The sequence below is a fragment of the Leishmania mexicana genome, chromosome 30, assembly GCF_000234665.1.
Source record: "Leishmania mexicana MHOM/GT/2001/U1103 complete genome, chromosome 30".
NCBI lineage: Eukaryota > Euglenozoa > Kinetoplastea > Trypanosomatida > Trypanosomatidae > Leishmania > Leishmania mexicana.
Genome location: NC_018334.1, coordinates 416,181 through 436,334, shown reverse-complemented (window position 1 = coordinate 436,334; position 20,154 = coordinate 416,181). Strand labels below are relative to the sequence as shown.

At 58.9% G+C, this 20,154-nt stretch overlaps 5 protein-coding genes across 5 annotated transcripts; all 5 read left to right on the top strand.

The window, feature by feature from the left end:
* Positions 1-1,577: 1,577 nt before the first annotated feature.
* Positions 1,578-2,207, top strand: LMXM_30_1120 (conserved hypothetical protein; the record flags this gene model as incomplete). The annotated part of the gene is made up of 1 exon (XM_003877580.1): positions 1,578-2,207. The coding sequence occupies one exon, from the start codon at positions 1,578-1,580 to the stop codon at positions 2,205-2,207; it is 630 nt and encodes a 209-aa protein (XP_003877629.1).
* A 978-nt stretch (positions 2,208-3,185) lies between these two features.
* On the top strand, positions 3,186-3,833 carry LMXM_30_1110 (conserved hypothetical protein; the record flags this gene model as incomplete). Its single annotated transcript, XM_003877579.1, has 1 exon — positions 3,186-3,833. One exon carries the CDS (start codon positions 3,186-3,188, stop codon positions 3,831-3,833), a length of 648 nt encoding a protein of 215 aa, XP_003877628.1.
* Positions 3,834-4,613: 780 nt separating this feature from the next.
* LMXM_30_1100 (conserved hypothetical protein) lies at positions 4,614-5,759 on the top strand (the record flags this gene model as incomplete). Its single annotated transcript, XM_003877578.1, has 1 exon — positions 4,614-5,759. One exon carries the CDS (start codon positions 4,614-4,616, stop codon positions 5,757-5,759), a length of 1,146 nt encoding a protein of 381 aa, XP_003877627.1.
* Positions 5,760-11,706: 5,947 nt separating this feature from the next.
* Positions 11,707-13,641, top strand: LMXM_30_1090 (conserved hypothetical protein; the record flags this gene model as incomplete). Its single annotated transcript, XM_003877577.1, has 1 exon — positions 11,707-13,641. One exon carries the CDS (start codon positions 11,707-11,709, stop codon positions 13,639-13,641), a length of 1,935 nt encoding a protein of 644 aa, XP_003877626.1.
* A 3,069-nt stretch (positions 13,642-16,710) lies between these two features.
* Positions 16,711-19,626, top strand: LMXM_30_1080 (conserved hypothetical protein; the record flags this gene model as incomplete). Its single annotated transcript, XM_003877576.1, has 1 exon — positions 16,711-19,626. The coding sequence occupies one exon, from the start codon at positions 16,711-16,713 to the stop codon at positions 19,624-19,626; it is 2,916 nt and encodes a 971-aa protein (XP_003877625.1).
* Between the last annotated feature and the right edge of the window lie 528 nt (positions 19,627-20,154).

Below are 20,154 nucleotides of genomic sequence, written 5' to 3'. Positions count from 1 at the left end.
CTGCCTGTGTGTGTGTGTGATCATTTTGCGGTCCTCTGCGAGCTCTCTCTTGCTTTTTCCCTCCTCCCCTATCACCCTCCCCCGCCCTTCTCTGTTGGTTTCTCCATGTGCGCGTGCTTGGCTCTCTCATCATCATCACCATCGTAAGGGCTCGCTGTGGCGAGGAGGGAGTAGCCGCGACACGGCTACAACACGCACACACCCACACACGTGTACAGCCTTGTTGTCCCTCCTCCCGTCTTGGTTTGTTTTTCTGTTGCGCGCTTGTTCATATCCCGCCTCACCTTCTTCGACGGCCTCACGCGGCATCCGCGGCGACGATACGAAAAACGAAAAGGGCGCGGAAAGCATAGAAAAAAAGGGCGATCACCCCATTCGTTGAAGCTCGCGATGTGGTTCTTGTCCGCGCAGCAGCTGCCGTCATGTACCTCACCTTTCTGTGTCCGTATTGCGCTGCCAGCGACTTGTGGCGCGTGCTCTTGAGGCCTTTGCTTTGTCCCTGGTCTTTACCGTTTGGCGATGGTGATGTGATTTCTCTTGCTAACGCTCTCCGCTCTCCGGGCTTATATCTCTGGCAGCTTTCCCTTTTCTTCTCTTCAGTTGCGGGCGGGGAGAGGGGAGGGGAGGGGGGGGGTGGCGTCGGAGGACGCCCATGGCTGACCACATGGCATCGTACCCGCTTCCCCCTTCTTTGCCTCACGTCCACTAATGTCTGATAGCATGTCGTAGGGACATGTCCTTGTGTGCACGGCCCGGATCTTAGCCCTCCCTCCTCTTTCCCTGTATTATCGCCCTCGTCTCTCCTCCACGGCCTCCACGACTGAATGCGTGTGCGCCATCCTTCACTCGTCGAATAACGGTCACCTCCACGTTTTGTTTTCCGCTCTTCGCACGCCACGTGTTGTGGTTGCGATCGAGAGAAAAATTCGAGTGCACACCGTCACGGGCGCCTCTTTTTTTTCGTAGTCGCAGAACGCACAGCGGTAACAGCCAGTCTCGCCTGGACGGACTCGGGGGAAGGGCGACGGCGTTTGGCGCGTGGGCAGTGCGGTATCGTTCACCGCTTCCTGGCATGTGTGTCGCGTTGGCCCGCTCTCAAGGATCATACGCACCGCGTGTGCTGGCTGAACCTCAAGAGCAGCGAGAGAGGGTTTTAAGCCACGCTATTCTGCCACTGGGAGATGTCCCCCTGGAAACTGAACGACAGCGTGCGCAGCGTTGCGGTCGCTCATGACGGATGAAGCGGTGCTCTGACTTATCTTGTTGTTCGCAGGGCAGGCAGTGGCGGTTGTCATTGCAGCAGTGCATCCGGCAATTTGTTGTTGTGACCTACTCGTTGTCCCCTTTTTCGTTGCCCTTCCCTGGCCTTTGCGTATCGGTGCGTGTCTATAAGCTCCGGCTGAGCGCCCTCTTCTTCACGTTCGCGTGATCAGTGCCGGTGCATCCCTAAAGGCGCACAGTACACGTCTGTGCACCGAACAGGTGATACTAAGTCACCTACACATCTCTCTCCCCGGGCTTTCGGGGCCATTTTTTTGAAGTACTCCGCAGACCTTCCCCCCTTCCACAACAGCAAAATGAAGAGACACGGTGCGTTGCTGTCGGTGTCGGTGCTGGTGCTGCTACTGGATGCTCTGGTCGCTACCGTCGCTGTTCCCGCGTCTGCAATCGGTGTCGGGGTTGAGGCGACCGAGGTTTTCTCCGTCACTGATGTCGTTCCACCGGGCAACAATTTGCTGTTTGCATTTCACATGAACCCTGACTTTGTTTTTCCCGTCCGCGTTCGATGTCGTGAAACGGGAGATGTGCTGCAGGCGTGGAAGGACAGCCCACAAGGGTACCTCAATCTTCCATCAACGGACAAGACACGCCACCTCGTCTTTGAGTTTGACAACTCCCAGTCGACGCTGACGCCCATGAGCGTGAGCTTCGACATCCGCGTCATCACGGACCCGACCCGGGGCGTTCGGGAGGAGGAGATCGACCCAATCGAGAAGAAGGTGCAGACACTCTTCGACAAGACGCAGATCCTGCGCAGACTGCAGGAGTCGATTCGCTACAACCAGAAGGAGCACCGCACCATTGTCGAGCATGCAAGTGAGGGCGTGCACTGGTGGTCCATCATGCAGGTCGTGGGCTTCTTTGTTGCAGCGGGTGGCCAGCTGTGGCTGTTGCGGAGTTTTGTTGAGAAGCGTCGCACCATCTGACAGCGCTCGTTTTAAGCACCGTTGGAGGGCGAGAGACGTGTTCCTCGGATGCTTGTCGGCGCCAGCATGTCGGTGACGCGGTGTCGCAATTGGGTATGCTGTGCGCAGGCGTGCGAGCAAGGTTGTCCGTGTCGTCTTGTTCTGCAGCAGCGGTGCGGGATACTGGTGAAGTGGAGGGGGGGGAGGGAGGGGTGCGTCCGTAGGCGAAGAAAAAAAACGAAAGCACCGCTGTCGTGGATTTCGCTGTTGCCGCCCTTTCTGTCTGTCGCGCGTCTCGGCGACATCATATTCTTTCTTCTCTCATCGCAACCAGTGCACTCGGTACGCGCACCACCCCTCCCGCTCCTTCGCCCTCAACGTCCATGTAGAGGAGACGCGAGGGAGGCGTCGGGCGTGTGAAGCTCATCATTTTCTTCGCATGCCGCCGATACTCATCACGTACTTGTTACCTGCAGAGCGGTGTAACGGCGAGTCATCACAAAGAGTGCAGTCGGACCCCTCCGAAAGCGCGCCCCAGGGAGGTGCTGCGTGTCAGTGATCAAAGCGCAGATACGGAAGAGTCCTCCGTATCACTGCTATGCAACTGAATTTCTTGCCTCGTTAAACCGGGCTTCTGCTGCATGTGCTACTGTTGTTCATCTGCGAAGATCCCGTTATGTCCCCGCTTAGGCACTCTCGCGCGCGCCTCCCATCCTTACTCCTCTCTGCTAGCTCGTTTGTTTCCCTTTCGCCTCCCCCTCCTTACGTTGTCGTGACGTGCTCGTATCCGTCCCTGGGCTCACAGCCTTTGCGCCAGCCACAACTCATCGGACGCAGCTCGCCTCTCCGCCTACGTGCAGTGCGTGCATCCTTTCCCGTTACATTTGCTCCCTTCTCGCACTGACGACGTCGAGTGTTTTATCGGAGCTAACTTTTGGCGCTACTGCGAGGCCATTCGCATTTCGTTGCCGCGCTTTCCTGAGTCTTCTGGCTCTGCAGATGAAATCCACTAACGTTGCTGCTGCGCTGCTGCGCAGCGGGGGCGTGTCTCGGCTGCTCGTCGCCCTAGTTGGTTGCGCTTGCTTTGCAGCGGTGCTCTCGGCGGCCCTCATCACGGAGATTGGCGCTGGCGAGATTTTCATCATTAGCGAAAGCCTCGGCGCTGGGCGAGAGCTTCACTTTCAATTTGCCCTTCACCCCGAATACCTCTTGCCGGTCTCGATCAAGAATCGTGGCACCAATGAGGAACTGATGCACTGGAAGGACCTCGCCTTCGGCAGCTTCTCCATCGCGGCATCCGACCAGCCCCGCAACATCATCATCAGCTTTGATAACTCGAACACGATGTTCACGTCCAAGAACGTGAACTTTGACCTGCGCACCTTCATCAACGTAAACTATGCGGTGGATGCGTCGAAGCTGGACCCGATCGAGCAGAAAATACGGGCGCTGTCTGGGTCGATGCAGCAGCTGAAGACGTTGCAGGTGTCGATTCGAAACCAACAGAAGGACCACCGCGACACCGTAGAGGCCGCGAGTGAACGAGTGCTGTGGTGGTCTATCTTCCAGGTGCTGGCGTTCCTGATCATGCTCAGCTTCCAGCTGTTTATGCTGAGGCGCCTCCTCGAAAAGAAGACGTACGTTTGAGACGGAAGCAGGCGTGAGTGTCCGGCGACCGCGAAGGCGCGTGAGCAGCGGCACGCGCGTCTGCGCAACGTCGCGTTGGCATCCTGACTGAATCGGGCGGGGGGTGAGGGTCGTGTTCATCCGGTGTGGCACGCTCGCTTTTCCAGGACGGCCACCCTTACGAGAAAAGGATGGGGCCGGTGGATGCACGGCATCGCAGGTGTGTGCACGCCCGTGAAAGCCAACAGCGTGTGCTGTTCTAGGTGTAGCGGGCCCCCCTTCCCAATCATGTCATCCTAAACACTGTTGGGGAAGTGTTTCCATGGGCTTGTTGATCTCTGCCATTTCGCCTTCAGTAGCGTTGTCAGAGCAAAAAAACAACAACCAAAGTGCTGAGTAATCGGCATGCCCTCCCCCCTCCCCCCACAACAGCACCGTCGTGTATCCTCGCCCACATATGTTTGTGCGGCATTTTGGATGTAGGCTGAAGAGAGCCACCATGCGTGCGTGCCGCCACATGCCAAGGCGGGACCTCCCAGCCTTGTGACGTGTGCGAAGGCAGGTGCCTGGTCTCTTCCCTTTTTGTGACTTCAGCCCACGCGGCCGCACGTCTGCGTGTCTCTTCTCTTCGTTCTGCCCGCCGAATCCCCCCTCTTCCCTATCCCTCACCCGCTTGTCTGCGCAGGCCGCTGTGGCCCTCCACATCAGTCCCCCCACCATCACTGCCAAAGGAAAAGGCGAAGAACTCTCAGAAGCGAAGCTGCAGCTGCCATCGTGCGCTCAGTCACCGTGACCCCCACCATGTTTGTCTTTGAACAGGCTGCGCCGTCATCGGCGGCAGCTCATGTGTCGGCGTGCGCCTCCTTCATCGATGCAGAGCCGTACAAAAGCCTCCTCACCAAGTGGGGCCTCCTGCGGCCAGGGGAGTGGAACATCCATACGTACCGGTACCGCTGCCTCAGCGAGGTGCCCTCTTTCACGGAGGGAACGTTGTCCGCGCAACCTGTCGCTTCGCCATCCTCATGTCGAACTGCGAACTCAGCCGCTGCGACTGTTTCTGCTGTCGCGCTTCGCTTTCATCACGGTGTTGCTGCGGACTTTCTGCGCAGCCTGTTTGCGTCTCCGTGCGTGCGCTCTGATTTAGTGGGCGACGACGCCCATCATGCACAGAGCACCGTGGGGGATGACAAGCTCCAGTTCCGTCCTTTGACGTGCCGCTGGACGACGCTCGAGCCATTGCGCAACGGCCTCGTAGATGCGAAGGTTGTGCGACAGGTTCTGCGCGACGTAGATGGTGCAACTGTGCGAGACGCCAATCAGCCCACATACTTCCTGCCGACTGTGAAGCGCGTGGAGGAGCTTCTCCCTCATGGCGAGGTCATCAGTGATGAGCTGCGAGCGCTCTTTCTGCGGGCTCACGGCCGCCCAAGCGCACAAGGCAAAGGAGGGTGCGGCGAGCTCTACGACGAGAGCGACCGGGAGGATACCGACACTGACGATGATGACGTGTGGGGCTCGATGAGTGGCGGGAAGCTTTCAATGCGGCAGTTGCGTGGTGTGTTCGGCAAGGAGTCGCGCGAAGAGTTCCTGTATCACATTGTGTGGCGACTGATCGCCGGTAGTGGGCCGCTGAATCAGTTTGAGGACGACGCAGCCGTGTACCTGGATGCGGCGCGAGAGCTGTATCGTTGCCTTGCCAAGTCGCTTCACATTGTCGAAGCAGCTGAGCAAGAGGTTGATGGCGATGTGGCAGCGTTGGAGGAGCCGAACAGCGCCCCAGTTCGGTATAAAGCTGTAGTGGACACTTCTATTTATGAAGTCGCCAGTGCACCAGGGATGACGCTGTTTCCTCGTACCGATGGCTTGCACCCAAGCAACTTGAACTACTGCTACGTAGCGGTGAATCCGTCCGAGCAAATGGTAACCGTGTGGTATCATCGGTGCTGACGCGGGACGGGCGATGCCCGCTCTCGTGCTATGGGTGGACTCACTCACAAGCGTGGAAAGAGCGAAAGATCGCCTCCCTGTGGTTCTTCACGCCTTAACTGGCGTGCGTGACCGTCGCTGGGAGGCGGTCTCGCTCTCTGATCTCCAGAGCAGTGTAGCAGCTTCCCTCACCCTCGCCTCCGCCGAGCGGAGAGCACCACATTCGCACGTGGGCTACTCCCTATCCGTCTTTTCGGTTGCGCCTTCTTGTAGCGCTGCAGAAGCGCTCGCCTCTCCGTTACACGGTGCTGGATGCGTGCGCACGTGCCAATGCGAACTTCTCTTCAAGAGAGGGGCGTGCCTTCTCCGTTTGAGAGCGGCACGATTGTCTGGGTCTTCACGTACACAGAAGCGGCGGCACGTGTGGCTCGGGGCTCCGGCTCTCTGCCGGCGTTCGTCTCCCCCTCTTCCTCCCCTTTCAGTCGCCCTGACATGACTGAGATGAGGCGTGCGCTTCAGTCGTGTTTTGTCTTCTATCGACATGCACCCGCGACGAAGGGGGTAGTGACACACCTCCCTGGGGTGGTATCCCAGGCTCCGGTGCACCCCCGCCACTCTGTACGTGGGAGGAAGCCAAGCAGTCCTCCTCCCCTCCCTATCCCTCTGCGAGGTGCTGAACCACTCCTGGTGGTGGCGGGGTCACGCACCTACCTACGCAGGGGGAGGTCAGCGCGATGTATCGCTGCTGATGTCAGCGGTCAGGTCGTGGATGGTGCGATGCGTGGGAGGGGCCTGCGACAGTGGACAGGCTTGTGCCATCTGTATGATGGGCAGGGTGTGCCAACTCGACTCGAACGCATTTTACCCAGCCGTCGCAGCCCTGCTGGTGTGGGGTGTCCGCGTTTCACCCTCAGAGAGGTGCAACATGTGACTGCCGGCATGAAGGGGGTGCGGCTGTGAGGCGTGGGGCGGACAGCGCTTGAAGCAGACGCCGTGCTCTCAGGTGACTGCGTCGGCACATGGCTGTAATGCGTGTGTGTCTACGACTGCCTTGCACCAGGCGATGGGGGGCCTGTGGCAGTCCGGGTGGAGCTCGGCTCATGTTTCGATGTAGAGGAAAGAAGCTCAAAGAGGAGGCGAAAATCTCATTCCTCAGACGAGCGCCTCCCACATGCGGGGGAGGGGAGGCGAGCGGAGCAACGGATGCTCGATGGGACTGCCTTTGCATAGGGAAGCGACTTCTACCGCCGCCACTCCCCATGACTGTGCACACGCCTCTTTCTTTCCCATCGATGGCTGTGTGCCCTGAGTGCCCCGCCTCGTATTGCCACACCTCTGTATTGCTCTCCTCCTCCTCTCGGGGCCACAGAAGACTACCCCAACGTGGGGTGGGGTGGGACGGGGAGAGAAGGTGACCACCTTCTCAGTGTTCTGTCATCTCTTGTGAATCGATTCTCGGGTTGGCATGCCTCAGCGCGCGCCCATTACTGCCGCTTCTTCTCACACATGAGCACTGCGGCGCCGGTGATGCCGTGGAGGACGCGGCTCATCATGGACGCTGCAATTCCGTTTCAGGTGGGAGGCATGTACCTGACGGTGAACGTTGAGACGGAAGTGCACGCGCTCGTGGAGCAGGTGAAGCAGTCTAAAACTCGAAACGCGCAATATAGCAGTAGCTGGCAGGTGTGTGTGTGGGGGGGGGGGAGCATGCGTTACCGCGAGACGGTCGGACTAACCGGCCTGCTGCTCGCGCAGAAGACGTCGATCCTCGGGGAGGCAACAAAGTCGTCGTCCCCGCACGAACACCAACAGCGTGAGGATGCGCCGAGCAGATGAAAGCAGAAGCGCTACCTAACGCGTTACCCAGGCCTACAACCTCCGGTGGAGGCGACGACGATGCGGCCAGCACGTTGGGCTACCGCGAGGACACTTAGCTCTGCCTTGGTGTGGAGCTGGAGAATCGCTCCTTCATTCTGTCGCAGGTGGCGGCTGCCAAAGACGTCTTTGTCCGGTTCCCAGCCGGCCATTACATCTATCCGCTCCGCTACCTTCTGCCAGCATCACTGCCGCCGAGTTCCGACCCTGTCATTCGCGTCAAGGACGAGTCTTATAGCACCGCACAAGTCAGCTTCCATTCCCATGTGAAGTTGTACGGCTGAGGACTAAACCAAAAAGAGTTGACATCCGGTCTGAGGGACTTTCATGCCGGGGCGACCCGACCACCGTTGCGCAATCGATGAGTCGCCGAGGCGCCGCAGGCTCGCAGCGTTGGCCAGGCACAGATGAAGTCCAGCAACAGGTGAAGCCTTTGTAGTGACGCTGCCCGACGCTTCTGGAACGACGCTTGCCTGCGTTGTCCCATCTATGAAGTCGTGTGCTCGTGCTTCGCCACGGACTCGCGAGCTCAAGGCTCAACTCACTCTAGAGGAGGTGCTGTTGCAGATTGGACAGGACGTTCTTGGCGCGCAGTGTAAGGCAGCCTCGAACACCTCTGGCAAGCTTCTGCATGACGTATGCGTCTCTCAAGCTCAGGTGCTGCGGTTTGATACAGGCGAGGCATGGAGGACGACGCGCGACTCGCTCTTTTTTTTGGGGGGTGGGCTTATTCATAAGATTGCCCCTAGGAAGCCGTGGGTACGATATCAGGTCGCACACAAGCGCTGTCGGTACGCGACAGCCTAATGGCTTCTATGAGGACATCTAGTCTCGAAGTGCACACTGTAGCTCCTGCGGAGCTGCTGACTGCTTATGTGAAGCGGGCCTTTAGCAAGCTCGAGGAGGTGGAGCGGATTGGGCAAGTGCTGGTGGGCTTGTCGCCTCCTGTGGGGGTGCTGACCTTCGCTGAACCTCCATGCGGGCGGTTGAGCAAGCGAGATATGTACCATGCCATGCGAACAACTTCGTTGGAGCCACCCATGGTGTCGGCTCTCGACGCACCGCTCTCGTGCCGCGACTCCCGCATTGTGTTTCGGCGAGCACCTCAGATGCTTTTCAGTGAAGCTGCCTCTTAGGGGCTCTAGCGGTGCTTCGACTCGTTTTCGCGTGCACCGCTCAGGAGGTATTGCCACGCTGTGATCTGAGGACACATACACCTTGCACGCGTTGTTGCTGTTTGAATGGTTGCTCACCTTCTCTTTTCCGGTGTTGTGCGTTACGCACTACGCCGCGTGCGTACCATTTGCGCCAGGTGCGAGTGGCCTGTCACCGTCACTGTAAAGCGAAGAGGGAGGTGGGAGATGTCTGCGCCACGGATCACTGGACTTCGGAAAAAAAAAGCTACGAACACAGGGCACAGAGGGCCAAATGGCAGCAACTTGTCCACCTCCTATCAGGTGCTTACTGCCGCTCCAGAGAAGCTGGTAACCGGGCTGGTTGAATGATGGCAAGCATCCCCATAACCCACAGAGGTGGCTTACTGATGGCGCTTGCAGAACCCGAGTACCGATGTATGGCCGCGGTACGAGTGCCTCGCTTTTTTCTACACTTCACCTATTCTTTCCCGACTTGCTCCCTTTCACTTTCCATGCACTTGCTCCCATCCTCGGCACCGCGTACAAGGCAAGCCCGCCTTGCAGTGATACGCACTCGTCACGCCCAGTGCAGCACCACAGAATTACTGCCTTTTGGTTGCGCACAGCAGAAGCGCAGTTTTGCTTCGTGTGTTCGTGCGGTTCATCTGCACATTTTGTAGCTTATCGTGCTTGTCTGTGTACGTGGGGAGGCCCTCTCGTGCGCATGTAGATTGCTAGCTCAGCGTGCAGGCGCCTACGCTGTCTTTCCTTTCCCCTCCCTCCCATCTCTCATGGTAGAGGAGGAGGAGTTTCCAGTCAATATCCGTAGCCGCTGTTTCCTTTTTCTTTTTCCCTTTCTTGGACTCACTTTTTTCGTGTATTGGCCTGCCGCCTCCGCGTGTGGAGACAGCTACAGACAACGATCTCTGCGCCCCACTCACCCTGTTGTCCGCTGCCTTTCGTCGTTCCAGCAAGAGAAGAGGCGGGCTAGTCTGCACGCCAACGTCGAAGGCACGTTGCAGGCGGGCTGACAAGCGCTGTTTCCTTCCGGCTATTTTGTGTGGTGGTGTTCTCTTTTTCCTCCTCTTTCGCATGTACGTCAGAGACCTGCGGCGCTCCTCACACGGCTGCGACGTCTCTCTCCTGTACGCCAGCGTCTCGCGTGCCTTGTTTCCCGCGCGCCCGCGCTTGAGGTCGCGTCCTCTCTCTCTCTGGTGTCACCGTCAATTCAGGGACTCACCGAAACCCTGTGAGCCGCGGCGGGGCCTGTGTCGAGGCCGTCTTCTCTGCCTCTGGAAACGGCTTTGTCTCCTGTGCGTTTCACATCACCCCTTCCAAACGCAGGCAAGCAGGCAGCGGCACGAGCAGCCCATAGACCGATAAATCCATATATATATATATATAACCCCCCCCCACACTTATATATATAGATATACCCTAAGCGTCTGTTTGCCATTTCATCTCCACACCTCTTCCACGGCTTTCATCAAAGCAGCCGGACCGTTTTTGGGCGCGCGGTTCCATCCACCGACGCTGGGCGCGGCGAAAAGACCGAATATACATATATGTATGTTGGTGGTGGTGGCGGGGACTGGTGAGCGTCCATCACCCAGCGAGTAGTATCACACGAAAAAACAAACAAAGACCATCATAACACACAGAACTAGCAGGTCAAACGGACCAGCCTGGAAATCGAAGGAAGTAGTTGCGCACTGCGCACGTCCTGCTGTTTTTATTTTTTACTTTTGTTTTGTTTTTCTGTGAAGTCTTATGCGACTGTTGTCCCCCCCCCCGTTTTTTTCTTTTCCCGCGTCTTGTAGGTTGCCCGTCCTTCTCCTCCTCCCCCCTCCTCTTCTGTATTCTGGTCTCTCCTCCCCCGCTCTCCCTCTCTCCCCTTCTCCCTCCCCCTCCGCTGCAGCACAACAGGTTTTAAACTCTCTTGCCGTGCGCCACCTTTTATCCTTCTCGTCTGCGTTTTCTTGCGTGTTCTTCGTATTCTCCTCCCGTCCTTCCTTAACAGTCCTCGTCCCTCGCTCCGTCCTTCTCTTTCAGACTGCGTGTCTGCCGCCGTTCACTGCTTCCGTTGGAAGAGAAAGAGAGAGAAGGTTGAGCCATCCGTGCCGCAAGGCGTCTGTGGGACTCTCCTTACTCTGCCCTCTCCCGTTTATTCTGCCCACACTTCTTCGCCTTTAAAAAAAAATTCTGTCTTCGCTTTGTTTCTTCGCATTTCCATGCAGTTGATTCGTTTTTTTAAAGAGTTTCAAATTTTTCTTTCGTGTGCTTCCGGGTGTCTCTCCATCATCCCGATATTGCTTGGCGTCTCCTTGCGTCCACCCACACCCACCCACACCTCTTCTTACCCCGTAACCACGCCCCTCTCTCACTCGTCACTCCGAGGTGCCCCCCTCCCCCTCCCCCGACTCACTCCAGCAGTGTGAGCGCCCTTTCTTTCTTTTTCTGTTCTCCTGCCGCTGCTCTCACTTCCGGGCGGCACTTTCATTTTTTCTTTCGCTGTGAGGACTTGCTTGATCGCTGCTGCGTGTGGGCCCATCATCATCTGTGTCCGCCTCTCCGTGCGCTCCTCTCATTCGCTCACTCTTTTATCTCTTTCTCTCTAGTTGGCGGGCTGCCACGCGGGCCTCTCCGTTTCGCACTTCCCTTTTCCAACGTGAGTCACGCGCCGCCGTCGACGCACGAAGCAGGGAGGTGCCGCGCTCCCGCTGCCGCTGTTGCATCCCTCCCCTTCTGCTCGTCGTCTCCACTCTCTTTCCGTTTGCCTTGGCATCCTCCTCGAGCTCTCGTGACTTCCCGCGCTGTTTCTGTTTCGCAGCTCTTTTTCCTTTGTCGGTGTCTTTCCTGCTGCATGACCGCGCCTGTCTGCGGCCACGTTCCACATCGCCCCCCCCCCTCCCCCCTCCCCCCCCCAAAAAAAAAACAAGACTCGGACGTGTGGCGGGATGCAGTACGTCTCCTTTCCAGATGCGTCGGCGGCGACCCTCAAAGTCGCTAACCCCCTCTCGCCAGCGCATGACCTGCCGCCCGAGGCCAAAGCAGAGGAGGAGGAGGAGGACGGCGGCCTTCTCAGCAACAACCAGTCCAGCACCTCCCTCCACCCTGTCGAGTGCACTGCGGGGCTCACAAGTGAACAAAGTGGCTACTGGGTGAGGTCGGCGAGTCTGGGAATGCTCGACAGCCCAAAGGACCAGCACGGCACTGTTTGCGGCGCTTCTCTCGCAACTGCCAAGCCGATGTACACGGAGGTGAACCAGCCGCAGCTGATATCGCAGTTGGCAGGCGGCATCTCGTTAACAGAGGAGAACTGGTGTGCGAGCGTGCTCATTGCTGAAAATAACCTTGCGGTGCGGGATGGGGGCCCACGACAAGCTGTTGCCAAGGTTGCTCGCATTACATCTTGCTCACCTCGCTCGCACCTCAAATCGAACTCGAAAATCCTCTCACCGGCTTCCCTCTCGGCTCCCGAGGGGCGGCGACGCGAGAACAAAACAGAGGAGTTTTTTCGACTCGCTCACGAGCTCAAAAAGCAACGCCTTCGACTGTGCGAACAGCAGCCACAACAACGGCGACAGCAGCCAGCGAAACGGTACCGCGGTGCTGCGAAGCTACACACGTATCTGCTCGGGGACAGCTGCAGAACCGCGCTCCCGGGGTCTGTCGAGATTTTCGCACCGGCGTCCGCGAAGGGCTCTCTGTGGACAGACCATGATGGCGATGAGGACGCTGTGGCAGCGTTTTACAGCTCACCAATGCAGCCGTCAGTGAACGCTTCACAAGGCTCTGGCATACTGTCCGCGATGCCAGTGCTCCATCACGAGACGCCGCTGCAAAAAAATGTGATGCCGCTGTTTCTCCGCCAGACGCAGCCGCTGCCTCAAACGACACCGCAGAAGGTCGATGGCCATGGCGGCAGTCGGCAGAAGCTGCAGGCGCTGTTGCCGACGTTCCCGATACGGCACGCTTGGGAGGTTGAGGGACTCGACTACTCCTCCCCGACGACCCAGCTGTGCAGGGGTGCGCACAGCCGTGACAGCGATGACAGTGACAGTGACAGCAGCAGCACCAGTGGCTTCGAATCGTTACCGAGTAAGCAGAGCGGAAGGATGGGTGTCTTCCCTGCCCTGGACTTCCCACATGTACGCTCTCCAGATTGGGCTATTTTGAACTCGATGGAGTGCGACGCCTCGGAGTCGTGGTTGTCAATGCAGTACACGTCAGAAGTGGCAGCTGAGGGCAATCAAGCTTTCGTCTTTACCGATGTTGATCACAACGTTGTACCGTTGGAAGTGGTGCCACCTCTGCCGGAGACAACGATGTTGCCCATCAAGAGTGATGTCCACAACCCCGACTACCGCCTAATGCAGGCTGCTGCTCCTGCGCTTTCGCCCAATCGACCTCCTGTTTCGGTGAGCGTACCCACTACCCGTACCGGACGAGTTCCACTGTGGGGCTCCCCTCCACCCGCGGCAGCGGCGACTCCGAACCCGAGAGCCTGCAAAGGGCTCATCACCTCCACCCTGTGCTTCACCAAGGGCTCCCGCTTCACCTTCTCGGCCTACTCGTCTTCAGCGCACTCGTCAGGCTCGCCCACGTCTCCCAACCCCTCCTTATTGAATTCGAAGAGTCGCCACGATAACTCCACCGTCCGCCCTCTCCAGCGCCAGCGAAAGCAGGGCTCTTCACGAGTGCCTCGCGGCGATGAGGCTGCGCGGAGCGATGTAAGTACCGACAGCACGCTTATTGGCGGCGCTCAGGGGCACACAAACACGTTCGCCGCAGCCCCTGCGGCACTGCTGCCGTGCAAGGCGTTCATGCAGCGCTTCTATGATCGCTTCTCCACTTTGAAGAAGTTGTTTCACGTGAAGCCTCTGGAGTAGCCAGGCAGATCGATGATTCGGCACGCCGTGCAAGAGAAGTGAACATTCCCTCTTGCACGATATAAGGGACGCTTGATTGGCTCATGCCCACTCCTTGCCTCTGCCTGATGAGCCGTGCTGCAGTCGCTGATTGACACCAAAGTCGGCTCTCCATCCCCCTACACCGTTGCGGACTTACTTTCGAATGCAAGCCTGTGTGCGTGTTGCATTCCGCGCCGATCGAGTGTGCTTCCATTTTCCTTCGCATCTCTTGCAGGACTGCGATTTCGTCTTTAATTCTCCGCCTCCTTCTCTCTACCCGCCGTGTCGTCCGCTGCCGTCTCTTCCGTGCGCTCCTGTCCGTCCATGCTGTCGTCGTCGTCCCGCCTTTCACGGCGCTCCTTCCGGTGTCGCGAGCTTTCGGCTCGCTTTTTTTTCAGAGCCCCTGAGGATGCCGGCCAGCGCAGCGCGTGGCGTCAAGGGCCCACTAATACCACCTCTGCGGGGAAGCCAAGCAGCCTACAGCCTGCCCCTGGGTGGTGTCGGTTGCGGACTGCTGGTGTGGGCGGACAGGGTTGTGCTGGACAGGCTCGTGGTGATGGTGATCAGCTGTGTGCCAGCTCGCTACGCATCGCGTCGACGATGCAACGAATATGCGCGTGCACGGACGGCTCGTCCGCCTCTGCTGCGTTGCGGTGATGCCGAGCGTAATCGCGGACCTGGGCTGCGCTGCACGCACTGGGGTTGCGCTTGATTGCGCGACGGCGAGCGGAGCTGGCTGTGCCGGTTGCTTGGCACAGCCGCCGTGCAGCACAGGTAGGTGAGCTTTGGTCGTATGCGTGTATCTGTTGACTTGCTCATGCTGTAGTGGACACGTTGACGAAGCGAGTTCGTCTTTGCTGTGGCACCGTCACCGTGTCCCGGGAGGTCGAAGAGACTGTGTCGCAATATCGAGAGCAGGCGAGAAGAGAGACTTATGCAGAGTTTACACTGGCCTAACCCTCACTCTCTCGCAGCGGACTTGTTGGACTCGCTGACTGTCATGGACTGTTCTTGCCTTGCACGTTCGGCTTTATGAGAGTGTACGCATGCGCGTGTCTCTGTACGGCAGCAAGCGAACGTTTCTTTTTCTTTCATTCGTGCCTCTGTGAAGATATGTCCGATGGAGGTGGAGGCGTAGGGTGCCCTCCTCGCGCCTGATTCCGCCATATACCACTCGTGACGCCACTTCTGCGTCTCTCAATAAAACATCTTATCCGGTCTCAGGTGTCCTGTCGACCCCTCACGGCCTCAGCCGCTGAGGGCTGCGCCTCCGGTGCACCCGTTTCTGTCCCAAAAGAGGGAGGATAGAATGACGTGGGATGGGGGAGGGGGGCAAACCGTGAGCGCGCACGGATGCTGTAGCCTCACGCGTTCTCTGCGTGATGTGCGGCCTATCTGCCTCTCCTCTCCTCTTCTGATTTTTTTTTAATTGTTATCTTGCTTCTTCTCTTCCGATCTGCGCCGCCCATTCTCTCTCACGCGGTGTCTCTGCGTGATTTTCAAGAGTCCCTGCTGGCGTGCCGGCGTAATGGGTCAAATCGTCGCCGATCAGGTGTGGCGGCGCCCGAGAGCCCGTCTCCTTCCCACCCTCGAAAATGGCCTCTTGCAGTACCAGGCCGTGAGAGCCTGAGGTTCTCCCGTTCACCGTCCGGCAGCACACGTCAAACTCTTGTGCGTGAAAGCAGGTGATATGAGTTTTTTTTGTTGTTTTGGTTGTTTGTTACTTGATTCTATAAATTACTCTGTCTCTCTCCCTCTCTCACGCACACACTCTCCCTCCGTGGGCTTTGCTGTTCGGCGTCGCTTGTCTCGTGTTCTCTTCCAGCCACAAGCGCCTCTCTCGAGACCTCCGCCTGCCGCCGCGCACAGAAGAAAAGAAAATGGAAGGCAGAGCGCTGCCAGAGACTAATGTAGGATCATTTTGATCTCCTTCTTGTGTTGTCTGCCACCTCCAGCCGGTTGTCGCTCTCGTTGTAGTGGGAAGCCGAACGCGCGCAAGCAGACACGAGGAAGGCCGTATGCACCGCCGGACTCATCGGCCCCGCCCCCACCGCAGCCTCTCGTCCTTCCTCATTGCTGGGCTTCGCTGTTGCGTTTTTTTTTTTTGTTGCGGCTCTGAACACCGGCGGGGGAAGAGGAAGAGTAGGTTGTGCGTGGGCTCGCCGGTGTTGTCCCTCTCGCTTCCTTCATGCGATGGTGTCGAGGTGTACGGCGGTAACGGTAAAACATGCTTAGCTTGATCGAGGGTCAATGAAGGAAAAAAATAAATGACAGCACATGAGATGCCACAACGCGCCGGTGGCGTGCGTTTTTTTTTTCGCGTTGTATCGCACACAGGCGCATCTTCCGCTGGCACGGCATACTGTTGCGTGCTCGCGCAGAAGATGAGCAGTGTCACTGCTCACCACCGCAGCCTTGCGTACGACGCTAACTGTCCATGTGCTGACGAGGAAGTCAGCTTCGAGTACATCGAGAGATGCCTCTGACAGATGATTTCCAGAGAAACTGCTCCAGCGGAAGCAGGGTGACAACATCCATGCGTTAGGCGCACGTGCGTTGCGCGCACTCGTTCACCCCCGCAGCAGCTGCAGGAGCGAACGTGTCCGATGAGCTCTCTCTCTCCACCTCACTTCTTATTGGAATACATCGCGCCTCCCCCTCCTCCCTCCCCTCTCCCCCCACGCACACTCACACGCCCCTCGCGCACACTGCGACACACATCGTTGCTTCTCTCCCTCTGCACCTCTCTTTGTGCGGTGCTCGTCCGCAAGTAGCTCGCGTTGCTTTCACGGATACAGCGTGTGGGGCACTGCGCTATCCTTTTCCTTTTGGTGGGTCTACCTCTTGTGCTGCCGGGCCACTGAACTGACGTTGTCGTGCATTATTCCGTGAGGGGACGATCGACTTCATTTGGCGCGCATACACTTGTCTCTCGCCCTCTTTCTCTCGCCGCACCGGCCCACTCACCAACGCGGCTCGGCCAGTAGCACACATCCACCCACCCTTCGCAGACACCCTCGCAGACGAGAGAGAGAGAGCAGAGGCGCCATGTCGCGCAGTCAGCTTTCCATCGATTTGGAGGATTTTTTGGGGTATGAGACGCCGATCCCCACGGATGCCTTCGTTGTCGGTATCCGCCCGCGAGCGCCGCTTCCGCGACGATCTACGCATGCATATGATGGCAATGGCAGCAACCTTTCCGATCTGTCGTCGTGGCCTAACTCCGCCGTTGCGCCAACCGATGTGTGCAGTCGGCGCAGACCGCGTGAGATGTCGTATGAGCTGAATGAGGACCTCGAAGCACAGCGACGGGCCTTGGTCGGACAGTCTCGTCGCCCGACTTCGTCCAGCAGCCGCGTCACGGTGATTAAAGAGGAGGAAGCGACGAATTCCGAGACCAACGTGGGCACCAATGGCAACGACGCCGAGCTACAGCGCCGTGGCGGACCGCGCCGTCGGCTGGAGTCGAATCGAGCTCAGCTAAGCCGCGAGTTTAGCGAGGCGCGGGACCTGGAGCGGCAGCAGCAGCAGCTCATTTCCATGCTGACAAGTCGTCTTGATGACATGGACGCCCGCTTTCAGGCGCAGGTGACGGAGCTGTCGACGAAGCTGGAGAAGATGAACGTCAGTGTGGGCGAGAAGTACGACTCAATCTACAGCAAGATGTCGGACACAATAAGTGCACGAGCGGAAGAGGTGTCACGGCTGGAGCAGGAGCTGAGGGCATTGAAAATGTCGAACGCAGCGGAGTTCAAATCATGCCGCGATAGCATCGTGGCGTGCCGAGCAGACTTGGCCAAGCTGGAGGGCCGACTGGAAGGTGTACTGTCCCGTCCGTCGCCGTCGTCCGTTGCAGCCGCCCCCTCCCCTTCATCCACCCCCGTCTCGCCGGCGCCGCCAGCGCAGCCGTGTTCATCGTCAACGGGGTTCAAGCCTGGCGGTAACGCCTGTGGTGGCTTCCCCTCCAGCTTTCCCTCGGCGGCAGCGCTTTCTGCCAACGCGTCCCCTTCGTCTCACCCATCTCCTTCGGCATCAACCGCCGGCACCGGCTTCGGCTCGAGTACCTCGACGACGGCGCTGGGGGGATTTGGCGCCAGCTCGTTTGGCGTGAAGCCGGGAGAGAAGGCTGCCGCTACAGGCGTCGCGAACACAGCGGCCGAAACCATCAACACTTCGAATGCGTCGACGTCCACCACGGCGCCGACTTTTGAAAACCCCTTTTCCTCCCCGTCAGCCGGCACGAGCAGCTCGACCAACCCGTTTTCGTTTGGTGTCTCCGCGAACACAAATGCAGTCGCCGCCACGAAGCCGCAGGATGCCTCATCCGACAAGCCGGCAACCTCACCAAGCACGAGCGCATTCGGTGGGGCGAGCAGCAGTCTCCCTGCAGCCGTGAGTGCAGCGCCGAGTACCGGGGAGGTCAAGCCGCCGATGTTTGGCGGTGGTGTCACAGGCGCGTTGCAGGGTGCTGCTACTGCGCCGGCGCCATCTGGCACAGCATCCACCAGTTTCTCGTTCCTAGCAAAGCCGGCGACACCACCGACGCAGGGCAGCAGCGCGCTGACAAACGGTTTCAAAGTAGCCGCTGCATCGTCTGACACGTCGAGCGCATCGCCGTTCTCGTTCACAAGTGGCGGGGCAACTTCGACTTCTGCGGCAGCAGGCGGAAATCCTTTTATGCCTACGGCGGTCGATTCGTCGAACCCGAAGCCGCCACCGTTTGGCGGTACAGTGACGTCTCAGCAGGCGCCACCACCGGCGAACGGAGGCACCTCTGCAGCATCGGCACCGACGACCACCACCTCCTCATCTTTTGACATGGGTAACCCTGGTGCGCGTGCACCGGGGAGCGGTGGTAACAATAGTGGCGGCAGCAGCAGTAGCGGATTCGGTGGTGTTTCTTTTCCTGCATCCGCCACACCATCAACAGGCGCACAAGCAGCACCTGCAGGGCCTTTTTCCTTCGGCACATCCCAAACCCAAGGGCCGAATGTGTCCCCCGCGCCATTCGCCAGCGCGGCTGGTGTCTCCTCAGTGTCATCAACCGCAACGGCATCCGGCTCCTCAGGCAGCGCAACTGCTTCTGCCTTCGGAATTAGCACCGCTGACGGCGGTGGCAACAACGGTAGCACGTCGTTTGGCAGCAGCAACACCGGCAACACGACTGGTGGCGGCACTGGTGCATTTAGCAGCAGCGCCTTTCCCTCCACCGGTGCCTTTCCATCCTCGACCGCCGCTTCGGCATCCACCCTGTTCAGTGGCCCGTTCAACGGTGGCGGCGGCGCGCCGACTACCTCCGCCTCGGCTCCCCCGAGTTTTGGAGGGCGCCCGAACGGCGCTCCATCGGGCGGTTTCAACTTTGGCGGTGCACCGGCCACTGGCGAACAGGGCACGACTTGGGCGCAGGGGGCGAACATGAACCCACCGAAGCCGGCCGGCACCACATTCGGCGGGGGCGGTTTCACTGCCAACACCAACACCAATGCCTTTGGCGCGTCGGCAGGTCCGAGCGCCGGGTCTACCAACGCTTTTTCTGGGGCTAGCAACACCCCCGGTACCGGTGGTTCCAGCTCCATCTTCGGAGGCAGCGGCGGAGGTTTGAGCAGCAATCCGATGAATGGCAGCGCGGCGTCCGCGGCGTTTGGGTCTAACGCAAGCAACAGCAACACCGGCAACTCCCTCTTTGGCTCCGGCGGCGGTGGCCCTGCTGCCGTTGGTGGTGGGCCATTCGGAGCGGTGCCTGCAGGTGGGCCGGTACCCGTGTTTGGCAGCAGCCCGGCAGGCGGAAGTGGGCCTTCTCGCAGCGCCTTTGGAGCTGCTCCGCCAGCGTTCTCGAAGCCGCTCGGGGCCTCTCCGGCATTTGGCGGCGGTGGTGGCGGTGCTGCTGCGATGGGTGGGTCGTCACAGGGGACTAGCATTCTAGGCTCGAGCAGCTCTCGCAAGAAGGCGCCCAGGCGCTACTGAGCTGTGTGCATGTCGGCGTGATAGGGGCCGGGGGGGGGGCTGAGTCTTCCGGCATTGGAGTTGGTGGCGGTGCTGCAAGGCGTGAGGGGCGTTTTCGCTTGAGATGTGTGTGCACATTGCTTCACATATCATGTCGATGAGGGCCCTCTCTCTGTCTCTCTTTCTTCTGCTCACCTGCATCGTCTGCTCGAAAGCAGGTGCCAGGGCGGCGGCAGATCTGTGCTGTGTGTGTGGTGAACGCAGAGGTAGTGCGTGCGTGTGGTCGAGGATAAGCTCAGTGCATGAGGTGATGCCGTTGGTCTACTTGCTGACCTCCCCCCTCTCCCCCTCCCACGTGATCATGCCGCAGAATGTCTTCTCGAAATACAGTCGGAGCGTTAAGGGCTTGCTTTGGTTTCGTCCGGTTTCTCTTGTGTGCTCTCCTTGATCCCGGCACAACCTCTCCGTATGCGTGGTGCATGTCCCCTGGGTAGGACTGCGGTGCATGTGTGGGACGGTGATGGGAATAAGTGTATAGAAAGAAGAAGG